Source organism: Phoenix dactylifera, chromosome 13 (genome assembly GCF_051530095.1).
Source record: "Phoenix dactylifera cultivar Ajwa chromosome 13, Ajwa_hap1_PhDact_Kaust_v1.1, whole genome shotgun sequence".
Taxonomy (NCBI): Eukaryota; Viridiplantae; Streptophyta; class Magnoliopsida; order Arecales; family Arecaceae; genus Phoenix; species Phoenix dactylifera.
In genome coordinates, this window is record NC_143202.1 from 11,826,623 (window position 1) to 11,853,499 (window position 26,877).

The following is a 26,877-nucleotide window of genomic DNA, read 5'->3' on the forward strand; positions in this document are numbered from 1 at the left end:
ATGAAAGCATATGTAGATGGTCGTTTGAAAACACTTTTCTACAAAGAAGTGCATATGAAATCCTAGTTGCTTTCTCCCATGTGCATTACTTAGAATTCTGCATGAGGTGATTAACATAAGAGAAGAAAACATGGATAATATATTAGCTCACCTCTTCATGCAAGTGGTTTTCTAAAATATTATTATTTTTCCTTGACAAGGTTTCTAATGAAATATAGATGGTGGAATATCTCTTCCAAAGAAGAAGAAACATATAATAGATTTTGTGTGATTCTCTCTTTTGTGCTAGCAGGGACCCTTTCATTTAACTAAGAGAGAGGTCCATGGGTTCTCGTTTCCCGATTCCCATCATATTTCACACCCTTGTCGCTTCACCCACTTTTGGTTTGAGTAATATTGGAGTAGCCAGTATTTGACCCCCATCGGCCATCAGCGTAACACTGCAGCAGAGAAGAAAGCGGCGGCGATGGGGATGGAGGCGGTGGTGGAGGGGCTGTGGGCCCTTGCGGAGGAGGCTGAGCTCCACCATGACTACGGCGGCGCCGTCAAGTGCCTGGAGGCCGTCCTCCAGTGCGGCGCCTCCCTCCTTCCCCTGGTGGAGATCCGCACCCGCCTCCGCCTCGCTTCCCTCCTCCTCTCCCGCTCCCACAACCTTAACCACGCCAAGTCCCATCTCGAGCGCACGCTCCTCCTCCTCGGACCCGCCCCGCCCTCCGCCCTCCCCCTCAAATTCCGCGCCCATTCCCTCCTCGCCCACTGCTACCACCTCGTCGGCGCCATACCCCCCCAGAAGCACATCCTCCTCCGCGCCCTCCAACTCCTCCACCAGTCCTCCCTCCCCTCCGGCGCCGCCTCCCTCCTCTGGTCCTGCAACTTCCACTCCCAGCTCGCCTCCGCCCTCGCCATCGAGGGCGACTACCCCGGCGCCCTTGCCGCCCTCGCCTCCGGCCTTGCCGCCGCCTCCGAGCTCCGCCGCCCCGAGCTCCAGATGTTCTTCGCCGCCTCCGCGCTCCACGTCCACCTCCTCCACTGGGACGACCCCTCCTCCGTCGATGCCGCCGTCCGCCGCTGCTCCGAGTTCTGGGACTCCATTCCCATCGACCAGGTTCGACCATTTTCCCCATTTCTCCCTCTTAAATACCTAATCCCTCTCTGATTGCTTCTTCTCCTTCTTCTTCTACAGAGAAGGCACTGCCTCGGCCTGTTCTTCTACAATGAATTGCTCCAAACCTTCTTTCTGCTGAGGATTTGCGACTATAAGAGCGCTTCGCAACACGTCGAGAAGCTGGATGCCGCCATGAAGGACAATGTGCAGAAGGTTAATGTTGTCAAGGGATTGGTTGGTGAGCTGGACGCTGTGAATCGGAGCCTCTCGCAGTCTAATTTCCAGAGGAGGGAAAGGTTGTTGTTGTGCGAGAAGCAGGCTCAGCTGCAGGAACAGTTGAAAGCTCTTACCGGGTTGGACTCGGACCACCTAAGCAGCTGGGAATTTGAAGATAAGTTGCTGTTGGCACCTCCGCCATTGGATGGGGAGTGGCTCCCGAGGAGTGCTGTATTTGCTCTGGTGGATCTCATGGTTGTCATGGTGGGGCGCCCGAAAGGGGTGTTTAAGGAGTGCGGGAGGAGGATACAGTCTGGGCTGCAATTGATTCATGGTAAGTGCAAGTAAAATTAGGCAAAGCATAACATGTCTGCTGCTTTTCTGTTGTCTGTCTTGTCGCTTTGCTATAACTGACAAGCCAAGTTAACTTGGTTATTTGGTAGCTCTTGGGATCTCATCTTTGTGGTTTGCACTCCTTTGCATGGAAAATTCTTGTGCTAGTATCTGTTTTTGAGGTTTATGACACATAATTCTGAATCTTTGGATGTTATCATTTTCTGTGTTGAATGACTTGTTTTGCATGACTGATGAATTGGGAATTTGTTCCGATGAACGCAGAAGTTAAATTCTACTATAGGTATATTACCTACCTGAATTCTTACAAGCTGATTCTTCTATTGTCTGCAGAGGAACTTGTGAAACTGGGTATAAATCATGGTGTGAGAGGTATGGATTTCTTAAATCAATTCATGTTCCAGTTATGTATTTTACTAGAAATCATTAAACTAGAACACTGGCACTTCCAAATTATTTTCATAATATTATATAATCATATGCATTATGTTTAGTTGTATGTTTATTGATGCCCAAGGTTCTTGCAACTTATTTCTTTCTAACAACGTCTCAATTGTTCTTCTCTTTCCTCTTCTTAATCCTTGATATTTTTTATCTCTGCGAATGCTCAAATTCATTCAAGGCTGTGGCCTTTGTAAAGCTGCACATGACACAGCCACATCATAACTTATTCTGTGCTCATACATTGTTTTTGTGTTACCAATATAGTGCTAAAAGTATGGTAATAATGGTTGTTAGCTTTTGGGAAAATTCCTTTATGTATGAGAAGACATAATAGGAACACAGTAGTCTGTGAGATAATCAGACCTAACAGAGACCATCCATTGCATTCACATCCTAGCCTCTCAACTATTTAACCATGCTTTACGTTTGTTGACAAGTACTCATCCAAGTGCCAGTTATCAACTTCAGCAAATAGGCACAAAACATGGATGATGCGGTGTGATAATTGTCGGACAGATTAGCCATATTAGAATGCAGATACTGACAGTTGTGTAAATAAATAACTTCAATTTATTTTACAAGAAGTAGTAAACTGTAATTGGAGGAAAGAAAATATTCTTAAGAATACCAGAAAATTTAATTTATTTATCATTATATGCATTTAAGAAACAAGTGCATGAATAAGCTATCTTCATTAAATATATAAAATTTAGCTGATCAAGACATTCTATGATTGAACCGAAGAGCTGCTCCATTTTGTCTAGATTTCTAAAATATTGATGCTTCAAACCAAGCTACGCTATACTGTACCGAGCTAGACAGTGCGGAGCATACCATACCATACATACCATGCCACCAGTACCGAGTTAGCATGTGGTATAAGAGGCGTACCAACACTTGGTACAGCAAACTTGCCCCCGTACTGGGCGTATGGACATAGTAACAGCACTAGTATGGGGCTCGGTACTGAGATGGCGTACCTGCTTCAAACTAATCAAAGCTGTAATCTCCTGGTACCACTGTAGATGAATGATCAATAATCTCTCTTCCTCCTCCTTACCTGAGGCAATATTGTTCTGACTTTAGATATGTCAGTATCTTTCCTAGTTCCTCATCATCTTTTACTAGCTAGACATCTGCCAAACATTTTAAATCTTAGCCAGATGGCAGAGCACAGTATTAACCACACTTTGCACAAACTTGTGGGGTCTTAACACTTAAGAGGTTTCTGTGCTACTCTACTTTAACTTTACAATTTTGAAGATCACGTATGTAAAGTTTAAAACAGTTCTTTTCTTCAAAGATGATATACACATTCTTCATGAAATTTCATCACTGTAATTTATAGGGAAAAAAACAGAAAAATGGTTGCTTCAGAAACTAAATGCAAATCATGTAAATACGTTTATCCAATCCTTTCTTTAGTTGTCCTTATATGCAATAGTCGATATTATTAGAAGAATATTAGAACTGACAGCCTAATTTAGGTGTATCCCATCTCTAGATTGATTTAATTTTTCTGCTTCTTCTGTCAGGATTAGCTTCCTTATTTAGGTTATTTGTCATGAAAAATGATCACATGCTGTGCAGAGGTGGATTTACAACACTCATCGATCTGGATGTCTGGGTTGTATTTAATGCTTCTAATGCAGTTCTTGGAAAACAAAGTTGCAGTAGAACTTACGCGATCAGAATTTGTTGAAGCTCAAGAGGTAAATTATCTGAATTATCAACAAACTAACAATCTAATTTCATATTTATGTGATTCTCCATGTTTACTAGAATACATGTTTACCGGTGTACAAAATTATAAGATAGCCTATGTTGTTTGGATGCTGGTATGATATTAGTCTCAAACTCTAAACAAGGTATTGGAATTTGTACCAAAAAAAAACAAGGTATTGGATTTTGTACCCAAAAAAAACAAGGTATTGGACTATCAAAACACCAAAAATATGATTTGACAATATAACCATTAATGATTTGATATAGATACCTGCACGAGTTTTAATTAATAGTCAAAACAAACCTATTGTCATTATACTCAAAATATTAAGAGATATTAAATTAGGCATAAATATAAAATAGTTTCTTCTACGCCAAAAATCAATCCATAAAAGGGAACATGTAGGATAATTAATCCATCAAAATTAAATCCATATGAATCTTAATTCCATACTTGTTGCATACATTTGCTTTTGCTTAGATATAAAGCATGCTCCTCAAATATGTTATAATAAGGTAATAGAGAAAAAATAAAAATGTAATGAATTGTTAAATTTGATTGTATTTGTTATAAAGTTTCTGGATTCTTGCCTATAAAGTTTACATTTAAATTTGGAATTATATAATTAAATCAAGCAACTGACACTGGTGTAGGCTTAAAGGTTAGATTTTAAATTTAGAATAGTATAATTAAATCAAGCAAGTGATACTGATGTGGGTTTTAATGTGTCTGGCATTGATATCTTTGCCCAGCAAAAAAACTAAAGTAACATGGATGAGAATTAATTGTCCTGAAATTCCATGGACTTTTTGATTGCCATTATACTATTAATTCAAATTTCATGGTTCAATTTCATGTTTGCAGGCCTTAGTGCAGATGAAAAATTGGTTCGTTCATTTCCCAACAATCTTGCAGGGGTGTGAAAGCATTATAGAAATGCTTAGAGGGCAGTATGCTCATTCTGTTGGCTGCTTCCATGAGGCAGCTTTCCACTTTATTGAAGCTTCAAAGGTCTCTCCTTTTCTTCATTTTTTTTTTTTAACTTGCACATTGATATTTTCCTTAGAGGAGTGTTTTGAATATTCAGGTGCTTCTGATCTAACTAAAATATGTTAGTAATTTTCAGCTGACTGAAAGCAAATCGATGCAATCGATGTGCCAAGTTTATGCAGCTGTGTCCTATATCTGTATTGGTGATGCAGAATCATCTTCACAGGTGAAGTTCTCTTGCTGCACTTTGAATTCTATTAGTATCATCATTTCTATCTACAACTTCTAGCAAGGAAGCTTCTGTATGTGCAGGCACTAGATTTGGTTGGCCCAGTTTTTAGAATCATGGACTCCTTTGTTGGAGTGCGAGAGAAGACTTGCATTGTCTTTGTTTATGGGCTTTTATTGATGAGGCAACATAATCTACAGGAGGCACGGTAGGCACATTGAGGTGGCATTGGCTGAAGTTAATGTTTGTAAAGAAATTGATGGCCTACTGTATTTCATATATTTCATATTTAGTCTACACACATTAACTCATACGACTGTTATATCTTCTCTTCCCAAAGGTTCATCTGGTTCTTGAGTTCATTCATTAACCTTGAATGAATCCTTTGCAAAAGTTAGATGTTGTTAATCTCAACTGGTGTTTCATGTATCTTCGTTAACTCATATTTCTTGCACCTAATATTATATTTTATGTAACATGTAATATGCAAAAATCCATATATGGGCACTCATCCATGTACCGTATGGATAATATAAATGGTTCAGCAATTCTGATAAAATTGGATATTGTTTAGGTGACTAATAAATATTTGAATGCATATATCTTCAAACATTGTCCAAAGATTGAATCATATGCAAAATTACAACAAAATTGGATGGATCTAGTTGTAAAAACGAGTCAAGTTTTCTCATTCTCATAAGAATTGCTAATTCAGATCAAACTTTCGAATAAAAGAGAGTAGTTATAGCCTAGCTATTGATATTGAGGTTTGAGCACAAGAATTTTAGAGACTTATGTAGATACCATATTTGAAGAATAAACTTAAAGAGGTATGCACATCTTCATTCCATCTTCAGAACTACATAATTAGCAAGCAATACCTTTATATTTCTGCATTAATATGATGTCGTATATCTTATAATCTTTAAAAAATAAATTTAGTGGAATTATATTTCTGATAGTAGGCTAGGTAATATGTCTATTGTTTTTTGTTTAATAACACATATAATACTAACAAGCAAGGCATCCTTTTCTGACTAGATGTCTGTCAGAAATTAATATGATTTTGCATTTTTTTAAAATCTTGCATGAGAATATAGTAGTTTTCTTATAAGCTTGACTTTGAAGTTTATATTCTATCCACAAGCTTATCCTTCACAATAAAGATATTTGGACAATTTTCTTTGTTTTGGTCTATTTGGCTTATTATATCTTCTTATTTTCATGGTGAGCAACAAAATTGACTGTATTTGACTGTCTTGGCTAGCCAGTTTTTTTAAATGCATCGGTGTTGCTATGTCATGCAGCATTCGCCTTGCCAGTGGCTTGAAGATAGCACACCAACAATTGGGTAATATTCAACTTGTTTCTCAGTACTTGACAATCCTAGGTACGTTAGCACTTCAACTACATGACACTGGACAAGCTAGGGAGATACTGAAGTCATCATTGACATTGGCAAAGACACTATATGATATTCCAACACAGATCTGGGTGCTCTCTGTTTTAACAGGTATGCATCTTTCTAAGCATATTTTCCTCTTATTAAAATAAATTTCTCCTTGATATATAACTGCACAATTGTGCTTAGCATTCTGACTCTAATAAATCTTGATTTCTTGGCTGATGGGAGCACTATGTATGCTCGTGTTTATAACTAAATTCCTTTTGTGTTATTCATTTCTAGTAGGTAGTTCCAAAATTGAGACAAAACTGCTATAGCAATTAAATTTTTTGGTTATTTGACATAGTACTTTGTTAAGTAGAAAAGAAGCAAGGGTTAGTAGTTCAAATAAGCAAGTGATAGAATTCTAATGCAGCTTTATATCGAGAAGTGGGTGAGAGGGGAAATGAAATGGAGAACTCTGAGTATGAAAGAAGAAAGGAAGATGATTTGCAAAAGAGGCTATCTGAAGCTCATTCATGCACTCATCACCTTGACTTGGTATGCAGTTACCCTCAACTCGGACTTGACTTTTGTATTTATTAGAAGTGCTGTATACATCTATAAAGTCATATGCTGTATATTTTTTTAGACCTCCGTAAGATTTTTAACATACAATCATGTTAAAAGAGTCTTAGAATCCTTTAGTTTCCATTTTCTTTTACGTTTCTTCTTCAAATTAACAAACAAGGACATGTTTACAGCTTGTTCATAATGTTTCAAGGAATTTCTTGTACATGAGACCCTAGTATGTCTTGATTGAGCACTACATTCCGTAGTAGGTTTAATCTTTGGAAAGTCCTGTTTCAGGTGAAGAACATATTAGTATAGAAGGCTATGAGAAGATCAAGTCTAAGAATGTGACATTTTCCAAAGACAAATTGTTTCTCTATTTTGACAGGAAAAAAGATAAATATTTGCCAATTACCATCCATGTACCTTTGTGGTTGTGAACCCTTATGGATGGGTGAACTTTGATGTGTATTGCTACGGAATCTGGAAAACATAAATAAGGACATTTGTCTTGCTCTCTTTAGACATGTTGGAATGTGCATGTTTGACAAAGCTAAGGTGCTATCTAAGGGTTTTGTTATTTTAAAAAGTTGACAGTTTTCTTGATCTCTTGATAGAAGATGACTGTTAAAACATCTTTGAATGGATTTTAGCAAGTAATCTACTTGGGAAGATCTTCATATCCTCAGTATAGTTAAAGGGCAGTATCTTGGTGGAGTAAAACTACCTTTGACCGTGTAGAGCATAATGAGGAGAACAAGTATAGTGGTTGATTTTCTTTGATTCAGTCAACCAACTTTGCAGAAGATGTTGCCATTGTCAGTTCTCTTTGTTTTAACAATATTTTACTTGTCAAGAAAGAAGCCCGCCCATTCTTGGTTACATGTTAAACCTTAGAAGTTTAGGGAAATAATACAAAGATTGCATTTATCAATGGTTTGTAGGCTTGTATATCTAGATTCGAGGGATTCTGCAATTTGTATTTTGATTTTAATTGTTATGTAATATTTTTTGTATTCTAGAAATATTAAATTTTCTTTAATTCTTCTCTTCTTATTTCACCTTTCTTTTTAGTCATGCTTGTCTCTTAATTTCCTTTTTTCTATAACTTTTGTCTTTCTTATTGTCCTTTCTCTTCTGCCATTCCATTTTAACTTAAAAGTTTTTAACCAACTTTTGTTGTTCTTCTTTTATTTTGTCTTTTGTCATCTCATCAATAATGAAAGGTAGTTGGAGAGATCAAAAGTTCCTCTAATGGGCTCCCATTGTTTGGGTAATACTTATCAGAATCAAATTGGACCAATAGTAAAATCGAAAAATGGACCACATCCTTGGCCTCTGATTCCTCTAAAATATCAAGGATGCAAGAAACTTGGCCCCAGTATACCAACTGGTTTCTTCACCAAACTAGTGGCCTAATTAGTTCTCAAATAATTGGCACTTTTTTTCCCCATCTGATGTTTTAAAAGTTGGTTGCAATATGCAGATTGGTCAAGGGACCACATAGTGCATACGTATTATGTAGGTTGCATATGCGACTTAGTATTTTAAATATTGAATATATATGAAATACATTACATGCAGTAATAGTAGTAATGTTTTTTATAAATAATAGCAATATTAATAACAATTATATTTACCAATTAGTCTTACTACTTAGAACTTGATTCTTACTAGCAAAAATTATGGCATGATTAAAGTATTGATATGGTCAATATACATGTATCCGACCTGCTTGAAACCCACATCCAATCCAACCATTAGCTTGGACATGCCTTATTCGCATAGGCTTGTGTAATAGTGGCTAGATACAAGGTTTGCCGTCTCAGCATTGGACCCTGTATTGGTGCCACGCTAGTACTGTGTTGCTACAGCATGATACAGAGTCTTTTCGGCATACCGATTGTTGATATACCACCAGTATCGGGTATCGGTACCAAACCGGTATGGTACGGTATGCCCCATACTGTCCGGTTCAGGCCGATACGACGAACTATGCCTAGATATGTGGTTGCACAATGCTAAAAGAATTGTGTATCCAGTTACATTATGATAGCTAGGCTTAATGTGCAGTCACACAATGTTAACCTATTGTATACGTACCTATAGAGTATTAAGCAAACAATCTTTTTGGTCCGTATACAGCTCAACTGCATATGATAACTGCATATATGGTATGTGGTGCAATCAAGGGTGTGCATGCACACAGGCGGCTGCATATATGGCCTAATGCACTTTATTTTAAAACAATGTTCCCATCCACCAAATGATTATTTTATCCTTATTTTTTAATCCTTTGATTTTCACTTAAGAGGGCATAAGGTTAATTGGTTATCAAGGAAAAATAAGAAGAAAAATAAAAAACCCCTAAATTTTCATGGTTACCACAAATCTCTCTTCCTCTCAATTTTTGGCTTCTATGCCCTTCCTACTCTCGGTTCTTGACTAATGATGATATCTTTGGCAACTATGATGGTGGATGAAAACATAACCTAGTTTGGTACTCTTTCTCAATCTTCCCAATGTACCCACCATCTCCCCTCCATTGGTTTGGCTTCTATGCCTTTCCTACTCTTAGGTGTTGGCCAGTGATGATATCTCTGGCAACCATTATGATGGATGAAGACATGGCTTGGCTTGGTACTCTCTCCCTCTTCCTAACCTGCCCACCTTCTCCCCTCTAGTTTGGCTTAGGCTCTGCTATGCCGGAACTGGGGCCTGGACCGGTTTCCCGGCGACACAGAATGGTATGCTCTTGTATTGTTCCATGCTGGCCCTGTACCGATAGAGTAGAGGAGGCGGGGAAGAGGGCAAAAGGGAGAGAGGAAGAGAGAGAGAGAAGGGGGAGAGAGAGGGAGAGAGAAGAAGGATGGTGGAGGCCTGCGGAGGGCCGACGACCTGGGCGGAGGAGGTGGAGGGCTCTGCGGTCGGGCTCCTGTTTCGTTCAAAACAAGGGTCTGACCTCTTTTTTATTTTTGTGACTTTCAAGTGAAGTTGGCAAATTGCTTGCCAACTTCACTTCAAAATCGTCAAATTAAAAAGGGGTCCGGAGTTCCTTTTTCATTTCGCGATATTTAAGTGAAATCAGCACTTAAAAGTTGCGAAATAAAAAAAAGAGGCCGGACCACTTTTCGAATGAAATAGGGTACCTGATCGCGGAGCGCTCCTCCGTGCAGCTCGCTGGCCTCCGCTGGCCGCCCTCCACCTCTCTCTTCTTCTTCCTCTCCCTCTCTCCCCTGCTTGCTCTCTTTTTCTCTCTTTCCTTCTACTTTTCTCCTTTTGGCAACGGATTTCGTTTTCGTTGCCAGAACTGTCTCGGTCCACCTCCGGGATGGCTCGATACAACCCGAATTGCTCGGTTCCGGACGGTTCCGCCGACCCTGGTTTGGCTTAATTTTCTCTACTCTAACATATGATCCTCTAACTCTCCTCTCCACCTACCATTTCCCTAGCTAAAAAATGATATCGCTTAAGCCCTTAAGCCCTAACCTTTGACACTCATACCCTCTTTTGGTGTTTTGGCAGCCTGCAACTCGTTCGTCCTCACCTATGCTCTCCCCTCCTTTGGTAGTTCAACCTAAGTCCCTTTCCCTCAGCATCCGACTCTTATCTTTCCTCTTCAGCCACCTCTACCCTCCTTCGGTGGTTTGGCTTGATTCCTTCCCTAGGGTTTGAGCAAAGAAATAGATAAGAGGAGAATGGGATATATTAAGATCTTTGTTTTTCATTTTTTATTTTTGTGAGGAGGATGGGAGGAGAACTATGCTAAACAAATATGATGATTTACGACCAAGGAGGTGACAACATCTATTTTGGTTTTGAGGATGTTGAAATCCTCAGGAACTACTAATATAAATGACTATTGGATTATATATAGTTTGGCCAAGAGAATAATAACTTTTATATTTTTTTACATTATAACAAATATTGTATATTATTTTATTTTTTTTAAAAATTAATATGTTTCCATGCGAACTAGTTTCTTTGGTGGTTGGATCAGTGGCCTACTAACTTGGCTACTTGAGTGAGTTGGTGTTTAGTTCATTTATGATATCTATATTGGATTGCTAGTAAGCTGGCACATATTTTACACTTGCTTAATGAAGATACAAAAAATATGAATCTATAGGATGGAGGTTCTAGAAAAGTCAAGAAATAATAGCCCATACATGTTTTGAAGTTGGTATGAATATTAACATGATTTTCCATGTATATTCATAATAAATATGGCAATCTTATCTTTATCTTAACTACTCAACAGATAAGTGACAAATCTTTTGAGCAGGTGCTTGAATTGAAGTTGAAAAATGGAAATGGACATGAAAGCATGTGCTGTATAGACCTTCGTAATTTATGTCATCATTATTTCCTGCAAAATAATATTATTTGATTATCAAATATGAATAGTATTGTTATTTTTCATAATATGGACTGATAACAGCCATTTTAATAGATAAAAAGATGCAGAGTAGGGTTTTGAAGTTTTATGCCAAAGTAATTCTTCATCACAAATAACAATTTAATATTGGTTTTGGTGCATGATCATATATTTTTAGTGGTTCATAACTGTTGATTTGAGCTGGAATCTTGGCTTTTGGATGACATGAAGTTTGAAGTCTCGCAGCTTTATATTATGCATCAAAATCATCAACATTGTAGTTTGATAACTATGCCATATAAGTATAGGATAATGAAAATAACTGTCATTAACTTTTTTTTTTGCCATTCATCAGATTAGAATGATATTTCTAAATTCAGATTTCTGTACCAATATGTACATATACATGTACGTATGTGCGCATATATCTGTGAATGTGCGCCCATCTGGTAGGATCGGTCCAACCATCACACATCATCGTTAGTCTATATGTGAGCCACTTGCTCTTGTGTGAGGAAAGCCACTTCTCTAGTTCCTTATTGTTGTCAAGAAGCTCGCCATAGATGTTCTTTGGTCCTTGTGGATCTACACTGGGACCGATAGCCTGTATGGAGAAAATGGCAGACTTATAGTACGTATTCGTTGGGATGTGGCTGAAGTGGAATCGGGATCCAATAACTTGCCATATACCCTCTACTACTATGAATTCTTGCTGGAACGATATGCGGATCTAAATCATGGATGGCTCCTGATGGAATCTTTCTGGAGAACTTCTTTCTGCTACCAAAAGTGTCACGCCCCAAACCCATCACTCGGGTCCGGCACGTGACCGGCCGCATTAGCCCTAGAGCAGTGCCCTAAAGATCATGCAAGGCCTAAGATAAACAACAATTCAATAAATCCACAACTAATTAACAAATTCAAATTGACAAATCCGACATGTCCAAATAAACAATCGGTTCAATTACAAGATTTTCAAATGTTCATCAATAAAAGATAAGCTGCTTCTATCTATCTAGCAGTCTGACTCTAGATCGATCTCACTTCTTGTCCCAACCGACTGATCCTACGAATCCAGTGCCTCTGAAAAAAATATGTAAGTGTAGTATAAGCTTTTCCAGCCCAGTAAGAATCCCAACAGCCACACACAGTAATAATGGTAAAATCAACAAAGTAACAAATAAATGTCATTTCATCATTTCAAAAGCTCAACAAACAAGTATATATAACCAGTACATATACATAAATCCTCTTTACACATTATGTGATTCACTTTCGTATTACTCTGATCCCCAAGTTTTAAGACTTTTCACTTCTGGCTTTGGACTAACCAAGTTCATGTCCCAGTCCAAGACTGCACAAATCCCATGCATAAGCTCGTGGCAGCTATCCCACGCGTAAGCCCGTGGAGGCTATCCTACGCATAAGCTCATAGAGGCTATCCCACGCGTAAGCCCTGGAGGCTATCCCACGCATCAGCTCGTGGCAGCTATTCTACGCATAAGCTCGTAGAGGCTATCTCATGACAAGGTTAGTCCAACCCTTTTTTACATGTCTAGTTTCACATGTTTAATCCAATTTCAATCACATCACATATTTTCATAAATTCTCAAAAATATGTTAATTCTTCCCAATTGAATTATTTCAATATTTTCATAATAAACAAAATGCACACCTCATATGTGTCATATCAGCTCATAAAACAAATAACAACATAATTATAAAATAAATCCAACGATAAATCAAATATATGCATAGAGGTGCTCAGATGTGGGGATTCTTACAGAAATTGTAGACTGACACAAACACGGATTCGAATCACAACTTACGAGCTGGGGTGCTGAGTCCCCTGATCAAAACCTCCTGGCTCCGCTGACTCTTCCCCTACAATATCAATTATAAATCACAACTAAATTATTTAATATTTAAATATTCTAAACCATAATTCACATCTACGATGGGGTTCATCACCAGGTCCCCAAACATCTCAATCCTTCCAGATCTAGGGCAGTCGGGGTGGCCCGACCCCCACCCTTGTACCACCGGCCTGTATCGTCGCCAGCCGGGGCCGCTGCCATGCCGGCGACGATGGCCGGTCACGGTGAAGAGACCAAGAGAAGGGTGAATGAGAGAGAAAGGTTCTTCCCTTCCCTTCTTCCTTCACGGATGGGAGTACATCTCCCATCCTCCACCTTTTTGGTCCAAGGGCAACAGCCATGGTGGTTGTGCCCTCACCTTCCCCACCCTTGGCCACCACTGGCCGAACCATCGCCGGCCGCCTCTGCTGCAGTCGCCGGCGATGGTGGCCGGCCAAAGGAAAGAGAGAAGAATAGGAGACCTCTTCTACTTCTTACTTCCAAGAACCGAAAGGTTTTTCCCCCCCCTCCTGCATCATTGACAGAAGGCCCGCACGGATCCTCACAGCCACCGTGATGGTGGCTCGGCTCCCCCCCACCCGATAGCAGCCACGGTGGCCTACGACCGCCGCCGTCGCCGCCGGTGGCCAACCGACGAGGGAAGAGAAGGGGAGGACGGGATCACGAGGAAGAAGGCCTCGGATCCACCATCCCCCATCTTCAAATAAATCATAAAACCCCTCACAAATCCAACACACAATCCCGTTCATCACAAATGTTATGGAGCTCGGCCAATCCCGGCGGCCGACGGCAGCAAAATCCGGAAGAGAGGAGCCGAAACAAGGGTACCCTGTTTCGGACCCTTCTCTGACGATCTCACCGGCAAAATCCCCACCAAGGCCCTAGCCCTAGCAAATGCAGCGCAAAGGGAATGTGCCTCGCTTACCTCCGTCCGTTGGGTGTTCCGGCGACCTTTCCGCCGAGGAATCGGTGGAGAAAATCCGTGAGCAACCCGAATCAACGCGCACGACTCCAAGCTCTCTTCACCCGATTTGTGGGGATCTTCACCGAAGGGAGGGGCTTTCGCGGCCGGCCGGCTCTTGGTCGCCTCTCCCTGGCGCTCAAATCCCTCCGGTGAACCCTCTCCAACGCCGCCGCCCTCTCTCCCGTGCCCCTCTCTACCACGATCGTGCCTAGGGCACGATCGTAATAAGGGGATGGGCCCGGTCTTTTCGGGCTGGCCCGTCACCCTTTCCTTTTTTTTGGGTTTTACATTCTCTCGTAAAAAAAATTTCGTCCGCGAAATTAACGTACCTGGAATATCAAAGAGTTGAGGGTGTTTAGCTTTTATTTCTTCCTCGAGCTCCCAAGTGGCCTCTTTTTCAGAGTGGTTGCTCCATTGCACCTTTACATAAGGAATGGTCCGACGTCGCAACACTTGATCCTTTCTATCCACAATCCGTACTGGGTACTCGTCATAAGTCAGATATATTTTCTCAACATTAAAACATGAAATACATTATGTACACCTGATAAAGCTGGTGGTAGAGCCAAACGATATGCTACTTCTCGAATTTTATCCAGGATCTCGAACGGACCAACATACCTAGGGCTCAATTTGCCACGAACCCCGAACCTCGTCACACCTTTTGTAGGAGATACTTTCAAGAACACATGATCACCAACCTGAAACTCCAGTGCTCTTCTCCTATTATCAGCATAACTCTTTTGTCTACTCTGAGCTATAAGGAGCCGTTCTCTGATCACCTGTATCTTATTCACAATTTGCTGTACTATCTCTGGACCCAATACTTTTCTTTCTCCCACATCATCCCAACAAATTGGAGATCGACATTTCCTGCCATACAATGCCTCAAAAGGAGCCATCTGAATGCTGGCCTGATAACTATTGTTGTAGGCAAACTCAACCAGCGACAAATAACTATCCCATGCACCACCCAAATCCATGACACAAGCCTTTAACATATCCTCCAAGATCTGAATAGTGCGCTCCGATTGTCTATCAGTTTGTGGATGAAAAGCTGTACTGAAGTCCAGTCTTGTACCAAGAGCTTTATGAAGGCTTTTCCAAAACTGTGACACAAATCTAGTATCTTTGTCAGACACAATTGAAACTGGAATCCCGCGCAGCCTCACAATTTGCTCTATGTACATACTTGCCAATTTCTCCAAAGAAAAGCCAACTCTAAAAGGCAAGAAATGTGCTGACTTGGTCAGTCGGTCAACAATCACCCACACTGCATCATTATCCCGAGGAGTCTTAGGCAAAGTAGTCACAAAATCCATGGTGATATGCTCCCACTTCCACTGAGGAATGAGAAGAGACTGTAATGGTCTAGCAGGCCTCTGATGCTCAGCTTTCACTTGCTGACATACTAAGCACTGTGCAACATACTGAGCTATATCTCGCTTCATGCCATACCACCAAAAATTTTTCTTCAAGTCCCGGTACATTTTAGTACCTCCTGGGTGCACTGTATAAGCTAAGTTATGGGCCTCATCAAGAATCTCTTCATTTCTGGTACTTTTGGCACACATACTCTGTTCCCGAATCTTAAAGAGCCATCTTCATGCACTCGGAATTCTGACTGCACACCTGACTCTACTGTTTCTCTGATCTACTGTTTCTCTGATCTTCTGTAACTCTGATCTTGATCTTTTCAATCAGAGTAGGCTGCACTGTGAGGGTAGCCAAATGTACCTTAGGATCATGTAGCCGTATCTCAATCCCTGATCTCTCCAAATCTAATAAAATATGCTTCTGTGTAGTGATTAATGCTGTCAGCCCACTTGAGGATTTTCTGCTCAAAGCATCAGCCGCTACATTTGCTTTTCCTGGATGGTAACTAATAGTCAGGTCATAATCCTTCAGCAGTTCTAGCTATCTTCTTTGCCTCAAATTCAACTCTTTCTGTGTGAAGATATACTTCAAACTCTTATGGTCTGTGAAAATCTCACAGTGTTCTCCATACAAGTAATGCCTCCATATCTTCAAAACAAAAACCACCGCTGCCAACTCTAAATCATGTGTAGGGTAATTCTGTTCATATGACTTTAACTGTCTAGAGGCATAAGCTATCACCTTCCCATTCTGCATCAGAACACACCCTAGTCCTTTACGAGATGCATCACTGTAGATGGTGAAGCCTTCTGTTCCAGATGGAATAGCTAGCACTGGGGCTGTCACCAGACGCTTTTTCAGCTCTTGAAAACTCTGTTCACAGTCATCTGTCCATTCAAACTTTACTTGCTTCTGAGTCAGACGACTTAAAGGCATGGCAATACGGGAGAATCCCTCAACGAATCTTCTGTAATATCCAGCCAATCCTAAGAAGCTACGCACTTCAGTTACATTAGTAGGTCTACACCACCCAACTACTGCCTCCACTTTCATTGGATCAACAGAGACATCTTCCTTGGAGATTACATGCCCAAGAAAAGAAATACTATCCAACCAGAACTCACACTTTGATAGCTTAGCATACAGCTTTTCTCTAAGAATTTGCAATACTACCCTTAGATGTTCTTCATGTTCCTGTGAGCTCTTTGAATACACCAAAATATCATCAATGAACACTACTACAAACTGATCCAGATAATGTTTAAATATCCGATTCATAAGATCCATGAAGGCAGCCGGTGCATTTGTCAAACCAAAAGGCATGACCAAAAATTCATAATGCCCGTATCTAGTCCTGAAAGCTATTTTGGGTACATCCTCTGCCTTTATTTTCAATTGTTGATAACCAGAACGAAGATCAATCTTCGAGAAAACCTGAGCCCCTTGCAGCTGATCAAATAAGTCATCAATTCTTGGTAGTGGGTATTTATTCCGTACTGTTACCCTGTTTAGTTCCCGGTAGTCCATACAGAGTCGGAGACTACCGTCTTTCTTTTTCACAAATAATACAGGAGCGCCCCAAGGAGAAACACTAGGCCTGATAAAACCTTTATCTAGTAACTCCTGTAGTTGTTCCTTCAGCTCTTTCAATTCAGCTGGAGCCATTCGATATGGAGCTTTTGATATTGGACCAGTGCCAGGAATCAAGTCGATGGAGAACTCAATCTCCCTATCAGGGGGTAATTCTGGCAATTCATCTGGAAACACATCTGGAAACTCTGTCACCACAGGGATATCCTCTAACTTGGGCTCCTCTTTCTGTGTGTCTAACACGGCAGATAAGAATCCTTCACAACCTTTTGCAAGAAGCTTCTTAGCCTGTAGAGCTGAGATTAACTTCATTTGATGAGGTGACTTGCTACCCACCAAGCCAAACACTGGCTGACCAGGGATCTGAAACTTGATCGTTTTCTCAAAACAATCCACAGTAGCATGGTATGCTGCTAACCGGTCCATTCCAAGAATCAGATCAAAATCATTTATCTCTAAAACCAACAAGTCTGCATTCATTTCCCTGTCCTCAATGCCCAAAATACAGTTCTTGCAAACTGAATTAACTAATATAATATCTCCACTTGGCGTTGAGACACAAAGGTCAAATTCTAATGGCACATGTGATATTTCAGTATTCTTTCTAACAAAATTGACCGATATGAATGAGTGGGTAGGACCAGAGTCAAATAAAACATTCACATCATAAGACAATAACCTAATCATTCCTGTAAACATGGTAACAAGGCACCTAATCACAATCTTTAACCATACATGCACAAACATATATAACCTAACAAAATTTATGACATGCCAAACAAGAGAGAGTATTAGGGATGGATTTATTACCTATCACCACTGAATTAGAAGCCTTGGCATCCTGCTCTGTGAGTGCATAGACCCGCCCCTGGGTCCTAGGCCTCTGCTGCCCTCCCTCTTGTTGCTGTCCTTCCTGAGGTGCTCGGTTTACAGGAACTCTTTGAGAGGACTGTGGTGCCTGTCGCCTCTGCGGTTCTTTCCCATTAGGACAAACAATAGCCTTATGCCCTTCTTGTCCACAAGAAAAATATGTCCCTCCAACCCAAGTGCAATCTCGCTTGAGATGAGGTCCTCCACAGCGGTAGCATGTAATAGCACCTCGGGCTTGTCCTCTGTCCCTTGTGACAACTTGATTCGGTCTCTGATCCTTCGACTTGAAAGGTCTACTGTTTTGGCTCGGAGAATCAGTGGGTCGAAACCTTTTCTTCATATTCTTTTCTCTGACAGCTTGGGCATTGTCAAGTCCTTTTTCTATCACCAGAGCTTTGTTAACCACATCTTTATAACTAGACAGTTCAAAAGCAGCGACTTGTTGAATCCGTCCCCTAGTCCGTTTTCAAATTTTCTTGCTCGATCACTATCCTCTGATATCAAGGTCGGAGCATATCGGGACATCTCTTCAAACTTTGCTGCATACTGGGCAACTGTCATATCACCATGCTCCAGTCGGTCAAACTCCCTATATTTCTGGAATCGGATACCCTGGGGAAAATACTTCTCATGAAAAACCTTTTTAAATTCTTCCCAAATGAAGGGGGCATCATCCGGACCAAGCTTCCCTTTCTCCATCTCCCACCAGTCAGCTGCCTCACCCTGTAACATAAAGGTGGCAAAAAGGACTTTCTCCTCATCAGGGCACCTCAGAGCTTGAAAGACTTTCTCTATATGTTTCAGCGAGCTCTCAGCCTCCATCGGGTCAGCCGTACCTTTAAATGCTGGGGGTGCATATCTCTGAAAATCCAACAGACTGACTCGGTGCTTTGGCTGAGCTGTAGTACCTTGGAACTGCTGTTGCTGCTGCTGTTGTTGATATATTGCTTGCTGCTGCTGCAACTGTTGCTGCAAGAACTGTTGCTGTACCTCTACCATCCTCATCGTGTCTGCTCTGGCAGCAGCTTACTGTTGCACCATCATTTGCATCAACTGTGAAGCACTTATCGTCTCCTCAAGCTGAATACTTGGTCCTTCAGATGTCCCAATCTCCGGAGCTCCCATCTCTGGAGTACTGCCAGTAGGGTCAATAGTGTGCTCCTGCTGTGGCACACCCTGAGTCGGCGTGGATGAGGTACCTTCCTGCTGTCTAGAGGGAGCCGTGGAGCCGTCCGCAAATCGGGTCGGCCTTCTGGCACGCCCCCGACCACGCCCTCGCGCCATATCAACCTACACAATTTTTCCAGCATCAAGATTATCAGATTGAGAAAATTTTGCATCCTTCATATGCTAATCACACCATTTTAATATCTTACGTGTTTAGTGATTTTCCCCACTCAGGCTTACTCGAGCCTAAACCCTAGGATTCCTAAACCAAGCTCTGATACCAAATCTGTCACGCCCCAAACCCATCACCCGGGTCCGGCACGTGACCGGCCGCATGAGCCCTAGAGCAGTGCCCTAAAGATCATGCAAGGCCTAAGATAAACAACAATTCAATAAATCCACAACTGATTAACAAATTCAAATCGACAAATCCGACATGTCCAAATAAACAATCGGTTCAATTACAAGATTTTCAAATGTTCATCAATAGAAGATAAGCTGCTTCTATCTATCTAGCAGTCTGACTCCAGATCGATCTCACTTCTTGTCCTACCCGACAGATCCTACGAATCCTACAAATCTGTCACGCCCCAAACCCATCACCCGGGTCCGGCACGTGACCGGCCGCATGAGCCCTAGAGCAGTGCCCTAAAGATCATGCAAGGCCTAAGATAAACAACAATTCAATAAATCCACAACTGATTAACAAATTCAAATCGACAAATCCGACATGTCCAAATAAACAATCGGTTCAATTACAAGATTTTCAAATGTTCATCAATAGAAGATAAGCTGCTTCTATCTATCTAGCAGTCTGACTCCAGATCGATCTCACTTCTTGTCCTACCCGACAGATCCTACGAATCCTACAAATCTGTCACGCCCCAAACCCATCACCCGGGTCCGGCACGTGACCGGCCGCATGAGCCCTAGAGCAGTGCCCTAAAGATCATGCAAGGCCTAAGATAAACAACAATTCAATAAATCCACAACTGATTAACAAATTCAAATCGACAAATCCGACATGTCCAAATAAACAATCGGTTCAATTAGAAGATTTTCAAATGTTCATCAATAGAAGATAAGCTGCTTCTATCTATCTAGCAGTCTGACTCCAGATCGATCTCACTTCTTGTCCCACCCGACAGATCCTACGAATCCAGTGCCTCTGAAAAAATATGTAAGTGTAGTATGAGCTTTTCCAGCCCAGTAAGAATCCCAACAGCCACACACAGTAATAATGGTAAAATCATCAAAGTAACAAATAAATGTCATTTCATCATTTCAAAAGCTCAACAAACAAGTATATATAACTAGTACATATACATAAATCCTCTTTACACATTATGTGATTCACTTTCGTATTATTCTGATCCCCAAGTTTTAAGACTTCACTTCTGGCTTTAGACTAACCAAGTTTATGTCCCAGTCCAAGACTGCACAAATCCCACGCATAAGCTCGTGGCAGCTATCCCACGCGTAAGCCCGTGGAGGCTATCCTACGCATAAGCTCATAGAGGCTATCCCACGCGTAAGCCCGTGGAGGCTATCCCACGCATCAGCTCGTGGCAGCTATCCTACGCATAAGCTCGTAGAGGCTATCTCATGACAAGATTAGTCCAACCCCTTTTTACATGTCTAGTTTCACATGTTTAATCCAATTTCAATCACATCACATATTTTCATAAATTCTCAAAAATATGTTAATTCTTTCCAATTGAATTATTTCAATATTTTCATAATAAAAAAATGCACAACTCATATGTGTCATATCAGCTCATAAAACAAATAACAACATAATTATAAAATAAATCCAACGATAAATCAAATATATGCATAGAGGTGCTCAGATGTGGGGATTCTTACAGAAATTGTAGACTGACACAAACACGGATCCGAATCACAACCTACGAGCTGGGGTGCTGAGTCTCCTGATCAAAACCTCCTGGCTCCGCTGACTCTTCCCCTACAATATCAATTATAAATCACAACTAAATTATTTAATATTTAAATATTCTAAACTATAATTCACATCTACAATGGGGTCCATCATCAGATCTCCAAACATCTCAATCCTTCCAGATCTAGGGCAGTCGGGGTGGCCCGACCCCACCCTTGTACCACCGGCCTGTATCGTCGCCAGTCGGGGCCGCTGCCATGCCGGCGACGATGGCCGGTCACGGTGAAGAGACCAAGAGAAGGGTGAATGAGAGAGAAGGGTTCTTCCCTTCCCTTCTCCCTTCACGGATGGGAGTACATCTCCCATCCTCCACCTTTTTGGTCCAAAGGCAACAGCCATGGTGGTTGTACCCTCACCTTCCCCACCCTCGGCCACCACTGGCCGAACCATCGCCGGCTGCCTCTGCTGCAGTCGCCGGCGATGGTGGCCGGCCAAAGGAAAGAAAGAAGAAGAGGAGACCTCTTCTACTTCTTACTTCCAAGAACCGAAAGGTTCCCCCCCTGCATCATTGACAGAAGGCCCGCACGGATCCTCACAGCCACCGTGATGGTGGCTCGGCTCCCCCCCACCCGACAGCAGCCACGGTGGCCCACGACCGCCGCCGTCGCCGCCGGTGGCCAACCGACGAGGGAAGAGAAGGGGAGGACGGGATCACGAGGAAGAACGGATCCACCATCCCCCATCTTCAAATAAATCATAAAACCCCTCACAAATCCAACACACAGTCCCGTTCATCACAAATGTCATGGAGCTCGGCCAATCCCGGCGGCCGGCGGCGGCAAAATCCGGAAGAGAGGAGCCGAAACAGGGGTACCTTGTTTCGGACCCTTCTCCGATGATCTCACTGGCAAAATCCCCACCAACAAGGCCCTAAACCCTAGCAAATGCAGCCCAAAGGGAATGTGCCCTGCTTACCTTCGTCTGTTGGGCGTTCCGGCGACCTTTTCGGCGAGGAATCGGTGGAGAAAATCCATGAGCAACCCGAATCAACGTGCACGGCTCCAAGCTCTCTTCACCCGATTTGTGGGGATCTTCACCGAAGGGAGGGGCTTTAGGGCTTCCTTCGCGGCCGGCCGGCTCTTGGTTGCCTCTCCCCGGCGCTCAAATCCCTCCGACGAACCCTCTCCAACGCCGCCGCCCTCTCTCCCGTGCCCCTCTCTACCACGATCGTGCCTAGGGCACGATCGTAATAAGGGGATGGGCCCGGTCTTTTTGGGCCGGCCCGTCACCCTTTCCTTTTTTTTTTTGGGTTTTACAAAAAGCCTTTAGTATAGATGCAATTCGCCACAGCCTCTACTTGGCCTCCCTACTGAGGAGGTTCTCCTGAACTTTGACCTGCCCTGCTGGTCGCAGAACCGTAGTCCAACTCGTAGTGTGAGGGCCCAAATCGAGCCCTATATCTGATCACCTCATGCTACTGCCACTGATCATCTAGGCTTGCCTGAATAGCAGCCTGAATTTGTGCCTCGTCATTTGGAGTGGACGCCTCCTCTGACTCTCTGAAGTGATAAGAAGGTGGCTCTGCCGCTTAACGATCTGCTTTCGCCCTCTTAGCAACCCTCTTCTTCGCTACTATGACATCAGCAAAATGTTTCTTCGTCAGCTGCCAAACCTTTTGTGAACATTTCTAGCATATAAATAATTCGGATAACCACCAATTAGGTGCTGCTTCAACCTAGTTACTCCTAGTTTGAACTCTGTTGCATTAGTTGCACCTCTAGTGGTGTCGACCCAAGAGTGTTTGCCCATGATTCCAACGAATGTCACGCTTTGGATTCATTTTCCTCGGTGGTTCCATCCTTGCAAATTTATCAAGCACGTCAGTTTATTAATTATTTAAAAATAATAAAATTTTGTTATGATAAAAAATATTTTCAACTTCAGAAAATACATGACTTATTTAATACATAGTATTAATTTTCAATATTATTTTGATTTACTTATATATTTTTAATAATTTTCAAATTTTAAAATATATTTAAATATCATAAATTTAGAAAAATATGTTTTCTATTTCAAAAGATTTTTCTGAAATATGTAATATGTACTACTATTTTTTCATAATTTTTTGTACTAATCATATATTTTTAATTATTTTTTAAATTAAAAAAATAATTTTTAAATACAAATTTCTGAAAATTAATTTGGGTTCAGATCTATGTAGAAACTCCATGGATACTACATATATTTTTCTAAGCCCGTGAGCATGCTTCAAAAGTTATTTATTTATTTTTTAAAATTTAGGCTTAGGCCATTATGCACATGATCGCTTCAAAACTTCAATAAGCGGACACCAAAATTAGCTGAATTTTATTTTATTTTTTTAATTTTTAATCCAAAATATATTTTTTAATTTAAAAAATTATATATATTCTAAAAATTAAAAATTTTAATGGAATTGTGTGGATCATCCATAGATCTATAATATAGCATGAAATTATGCCAAAATCAAAAATTTGGGCTTGATCTTTCCTTATTTTGGAAAGTTCTCAGTATTTTTCGGCATTGAAAAAAAAGGAGGAAGAGGTAGGGGAGGGGAAATATACCTTGTTTTGAGTTCGATCCTTCTCAGGCCTTCCCACCACTTAAAAAGAGAGAGAGAGAGGGAGAATCGGTTTGGACCGGTTCGAACCGGTGTAAACCGGACGGTTCGCATAAGTTCCTCTCGAAACTGGTCGGTTCGGATTGGAGCTGATTCCAACTCCCACAGCAGAACCAATCTGGTCCATGTTAGGTCAGCTTGGTACGGCTCGAACTAGTAATTCGGCCCGATTCAAGTTTTGGAGAGTTTGAGTTTATCTTGGAGGAGTTGGTGTTTATTTTTAGATGTGTCTATTTATTTCTGTAGGAGAGTACAAATTTTTGTTTATCCATGGCCAGTTTATATTTACACTTAGAAACTAATGAAGTAGGTCCCAACAATTAATGAAGTGGCCGGTCTGCAGATTTTTTTGTGAAATGATGGTACTGAGGGACGGGGACAGGCATGGGCAGTGCATCTCGTCCCACTAATGCTTCACTTTTTTTTCTTAATGGCTCCAATTAACAAGTTAATGGGGGCCCTTGTTACTTTGGGATTGGTGCAAAATTAGACGGCTCTAGAGGTGATCGGATTTGCTCCCGGGATCCATTCAAATGGAGCATAGTATATCTCCATATTTATATATACTAGTCATAGGTACATATATACATGCATATATACACAAAACAAAGCCCTACAACCTAGCCTGTTCTCTTCTCTCTTGTTTTTTTTCTTCTTTTTTTTTTTAATTTTCCATTAGTGTTTCATTTGTTCTTTTTTCTCCCCTTCTTTTCCTTTCTTTCATCTGCTAACGTTTAGGGGTTGGCAAGAGAGAAAGGACCTTGTCCATCATGCAGCCATGGTGCCCCCATTGCCTAATCCTTATGGGACATGGCAAGGAAACCCAAAATAGGCCATATTTGGGCTACACTGAATATGTAGAAAAGTCATCTAGAATTGGGTTTGGAATGGGTCCTTTATGCATACAAGGCAACTGACATATTAGATTGACAATCTTGAGTATTAACATGGTTTGAGTTTCTAGTTTTGCATGGTTCTGCCTCCTTTACATTAAGGCTGCCTGTACAACCAAGGATTTTAGCATAGCCTTCATGTGGAACAGATTGACAGTTCTAATTTGTGCATTCTGATATATTGGCTACCGTCTTGACCATTTATCCTGTTCACAGTTTCTTTCATATTCCAAGGTGAAGAAACAGGGAGAGAAGGCCTTCTATTATCACCTTACTCCCATATGAAATTTCCTCGATATGGTATTAGTAAATTAACACTATTACTGACCAAGAGAGAGCTAGATTCTGAACTGTCCGATGACAAGAAAATACAATTGCTTATTTGATTCCAATAGTAAGCCTTCTATGGTGCAAAAAATATTTTTGAGCCTTTTCTAGCATGCAAGTTGTTTTGCCAGTTTAAAGTTATTGTGAAATCTGATACAGATTGAGAAGGCTAGGATCAAAGTTCTGCCCCTGCATGAACTAGCTATCAAACGAGCAATTGCTGGCCCATCAACAAAGGCCGATCTTGACATCCCAGAATCCATTGACCTGCCGACTCCCCCACCAGCGGCCTTATCATCAAGGTTACGTGACATCGATTCAGTAAAGCGTGGTAAAAAGAAGATCTAGCTATATTTAAGAGAAGCCTCACGGCGCCACCTTGGGTTCAGCTGTACTGAATCATACTTTGCCTATGGGAATTTATGTCTGCTTGGAAACTACTGTCTTATTCAGCAAGGGATAACAGCCAAATTCTTCATTTACCTATTAGGAGGGTGAGTGCAGCATTATACTGATTATGAGAAGCAAGGCAATCATGAAGAGTACTTGCTGTTATATCATCAAGCTGCGGTGTTTGTTTTGTTTGTTCAGCGATGCAAAATGTGAAAATTACAAAGTTAGGTACTTTATTCAGCAATTATATGCAGGCCTCTGTATAGGTTGACATTAACCTGGAATATCTCCATGTGTATTGTACCCATTTGACTACTTTGTATAAATGTTTTTTGTTGTGTTTGTACAAATGTTTCTGAAAATCTCTTTTTTTTTCTATAAATTTAATGAAAGTATTACATGCAATTTCTAAGGTCCAAACTTGAACAGGAAAAGTTTCTTTCATAAGCTTCGGTCCCGGCTCCAAAATTGTTGGAAGTGAAGCTCGGTTCTCTGGCGCTCTCTCACCAAGCAAAGGAGAGCTGGATGCGAAACTTCAGATCATGATCGTCGCACAATAACTTCGAAACTGTGCAATCTACTCAAACCAAGGTAGCTGCTTAAACTAAGCTATCTATCTATCTTCTCCTGCTCTAGCGCTCAGACGTTTGGAAGCCTGCTCTCTAGCATCAGCTAGGGGTATGGGAGTTGGATCAGGAAGTATGTAGGAAGTCCATTCCTTTCTCTCGGACAAGGCAGGCAATGTCGGAAATCACATCGACAGCCTGTTTGCCTTCTCAGAAACACATGGTAAATCTGAGAAACAAGTCCCAACATGCAATGGAATGGATGTCATAGAGGCAAGGGTGATTGCAGTGGGATTTGTATTTTTCATCCGAACCCAAAGTATTGGGAAGCACTAGATTTGGAGGAGCCTGTTAACCTTGAATAATCTCCGGATTGCGGTCTTTGGATACAAGCCATGCAATATAACACGCTTCTGGTCTCTTGTCTTCACTTCGGAGCTCTGTGGAGTGTTGGTAAAAGTCAAGCAGAGGTAATGCCAAACACAGCTTACAGGAGCCAGAAGGCACCCCTCAACCCAACTTGTACGTTGTCTATGCTGCAGCAGCCTTTGGACAGAGAGAACATGCTGAACATTCTCAGATGCATCTTGATGTTCCAAACCCAACTGATAGAGAACAGAGTCCATGCTGTTTCTGATCTGATCATAAACCTTGGCCATCATCATTCTAATGGCTAACACCTATAGCTGGGAAGTTAACCACTTAGTATGTTTCCATACCAAAGCTCAATCCAATCAAGTATGTAAATTTCGCTATATCCTCTTTTGATTTGAGACCAAGATCCAGTTGAATTCTACCCATCTTTTTCATTTATTTTCGAGCTATTGAATTCATTGGATAATGATTCCCCCGTGGAAAAAGTTTATGCTGCTATTTGATTTTTTTGCCTATA

General features: G+C 41.2%; 1 protein-coding gene across 3 annotated transcripts; it reads left to right on the plus strand.

Annotated features, from left to right (window-relative positions):
• Positions 1-382: 382 nt before the first annotated feature.
• On the plus strand, positions 383-26,877 carry LOC103697614 (Tetratricopeptide repeat (TPR)-like superfamily protein). Of its 3 annotated transcripts, XR_602593.6 has the most exons (11): positions 394-1,105; positions 1,184-1,655; positions 2,009-2,047; positions 3,710-3,831; positions 4,710-4,856; positions 4,972-5,061; positions 5,148-5,272; positions 6,372-6,577; positions 6,885-7,009; positions 24,916-25,093; positions 25,186-25,769. XR_602593.6 is itself a non-coding variant. In XM_008779520.6 (10 exons), exons 1-10 carry the CDS (start codon positions 467-469, stop codon positions 25,372-25,374), a joined length of 2,154 nt encoding a protein of 717 aa, XP_008777742.3. In that variant the 5' UTR covers positions 383-466; the 3' UTR covers positions 25,375-25,769. The 3 variants fall into 3 exon arrangements, 2 of the variants coding, with proteins under 2 accessions (XP_008777742.3, XP_026657105.3); XM_008779520.6 differs by lacking the exon at positions 24,916-25,093 and having other exon boundaries at positions 383-1,105; XM_026801304.3 differs by lacking the exons at positions 24,916-25,093; positions 25,186-25,769 and adding an exon at positions 25,849-26,877 and having other exon boundaries at positions 407-1,105.

Excerpts from the sequence above, each read along its gene's own strand:
- LOC103697614 (XM_008779520.6), top strand. The coding sequence starts at position 467 with ATGGGGATGGAGGCGGTGGTGGAGGGGCTGTGGGCCCTTGCGGAGGAG. Across the intron at positions 5,273-6,371 it reads CATAATCTACAGGAGGCACG|CATTCGCCTTGCCAGTGGCT; the intron begins GTAGGCACATTG and ends TATGTCATGCAG. Across the intron at positions 6,578-6,884 it reads GGTGCTCTCTGTTTTAACAG|CTTTATATCGAGAAGTGGGT; the intron begins GTATGCATCTTT and ends ATTCTAATGCAG.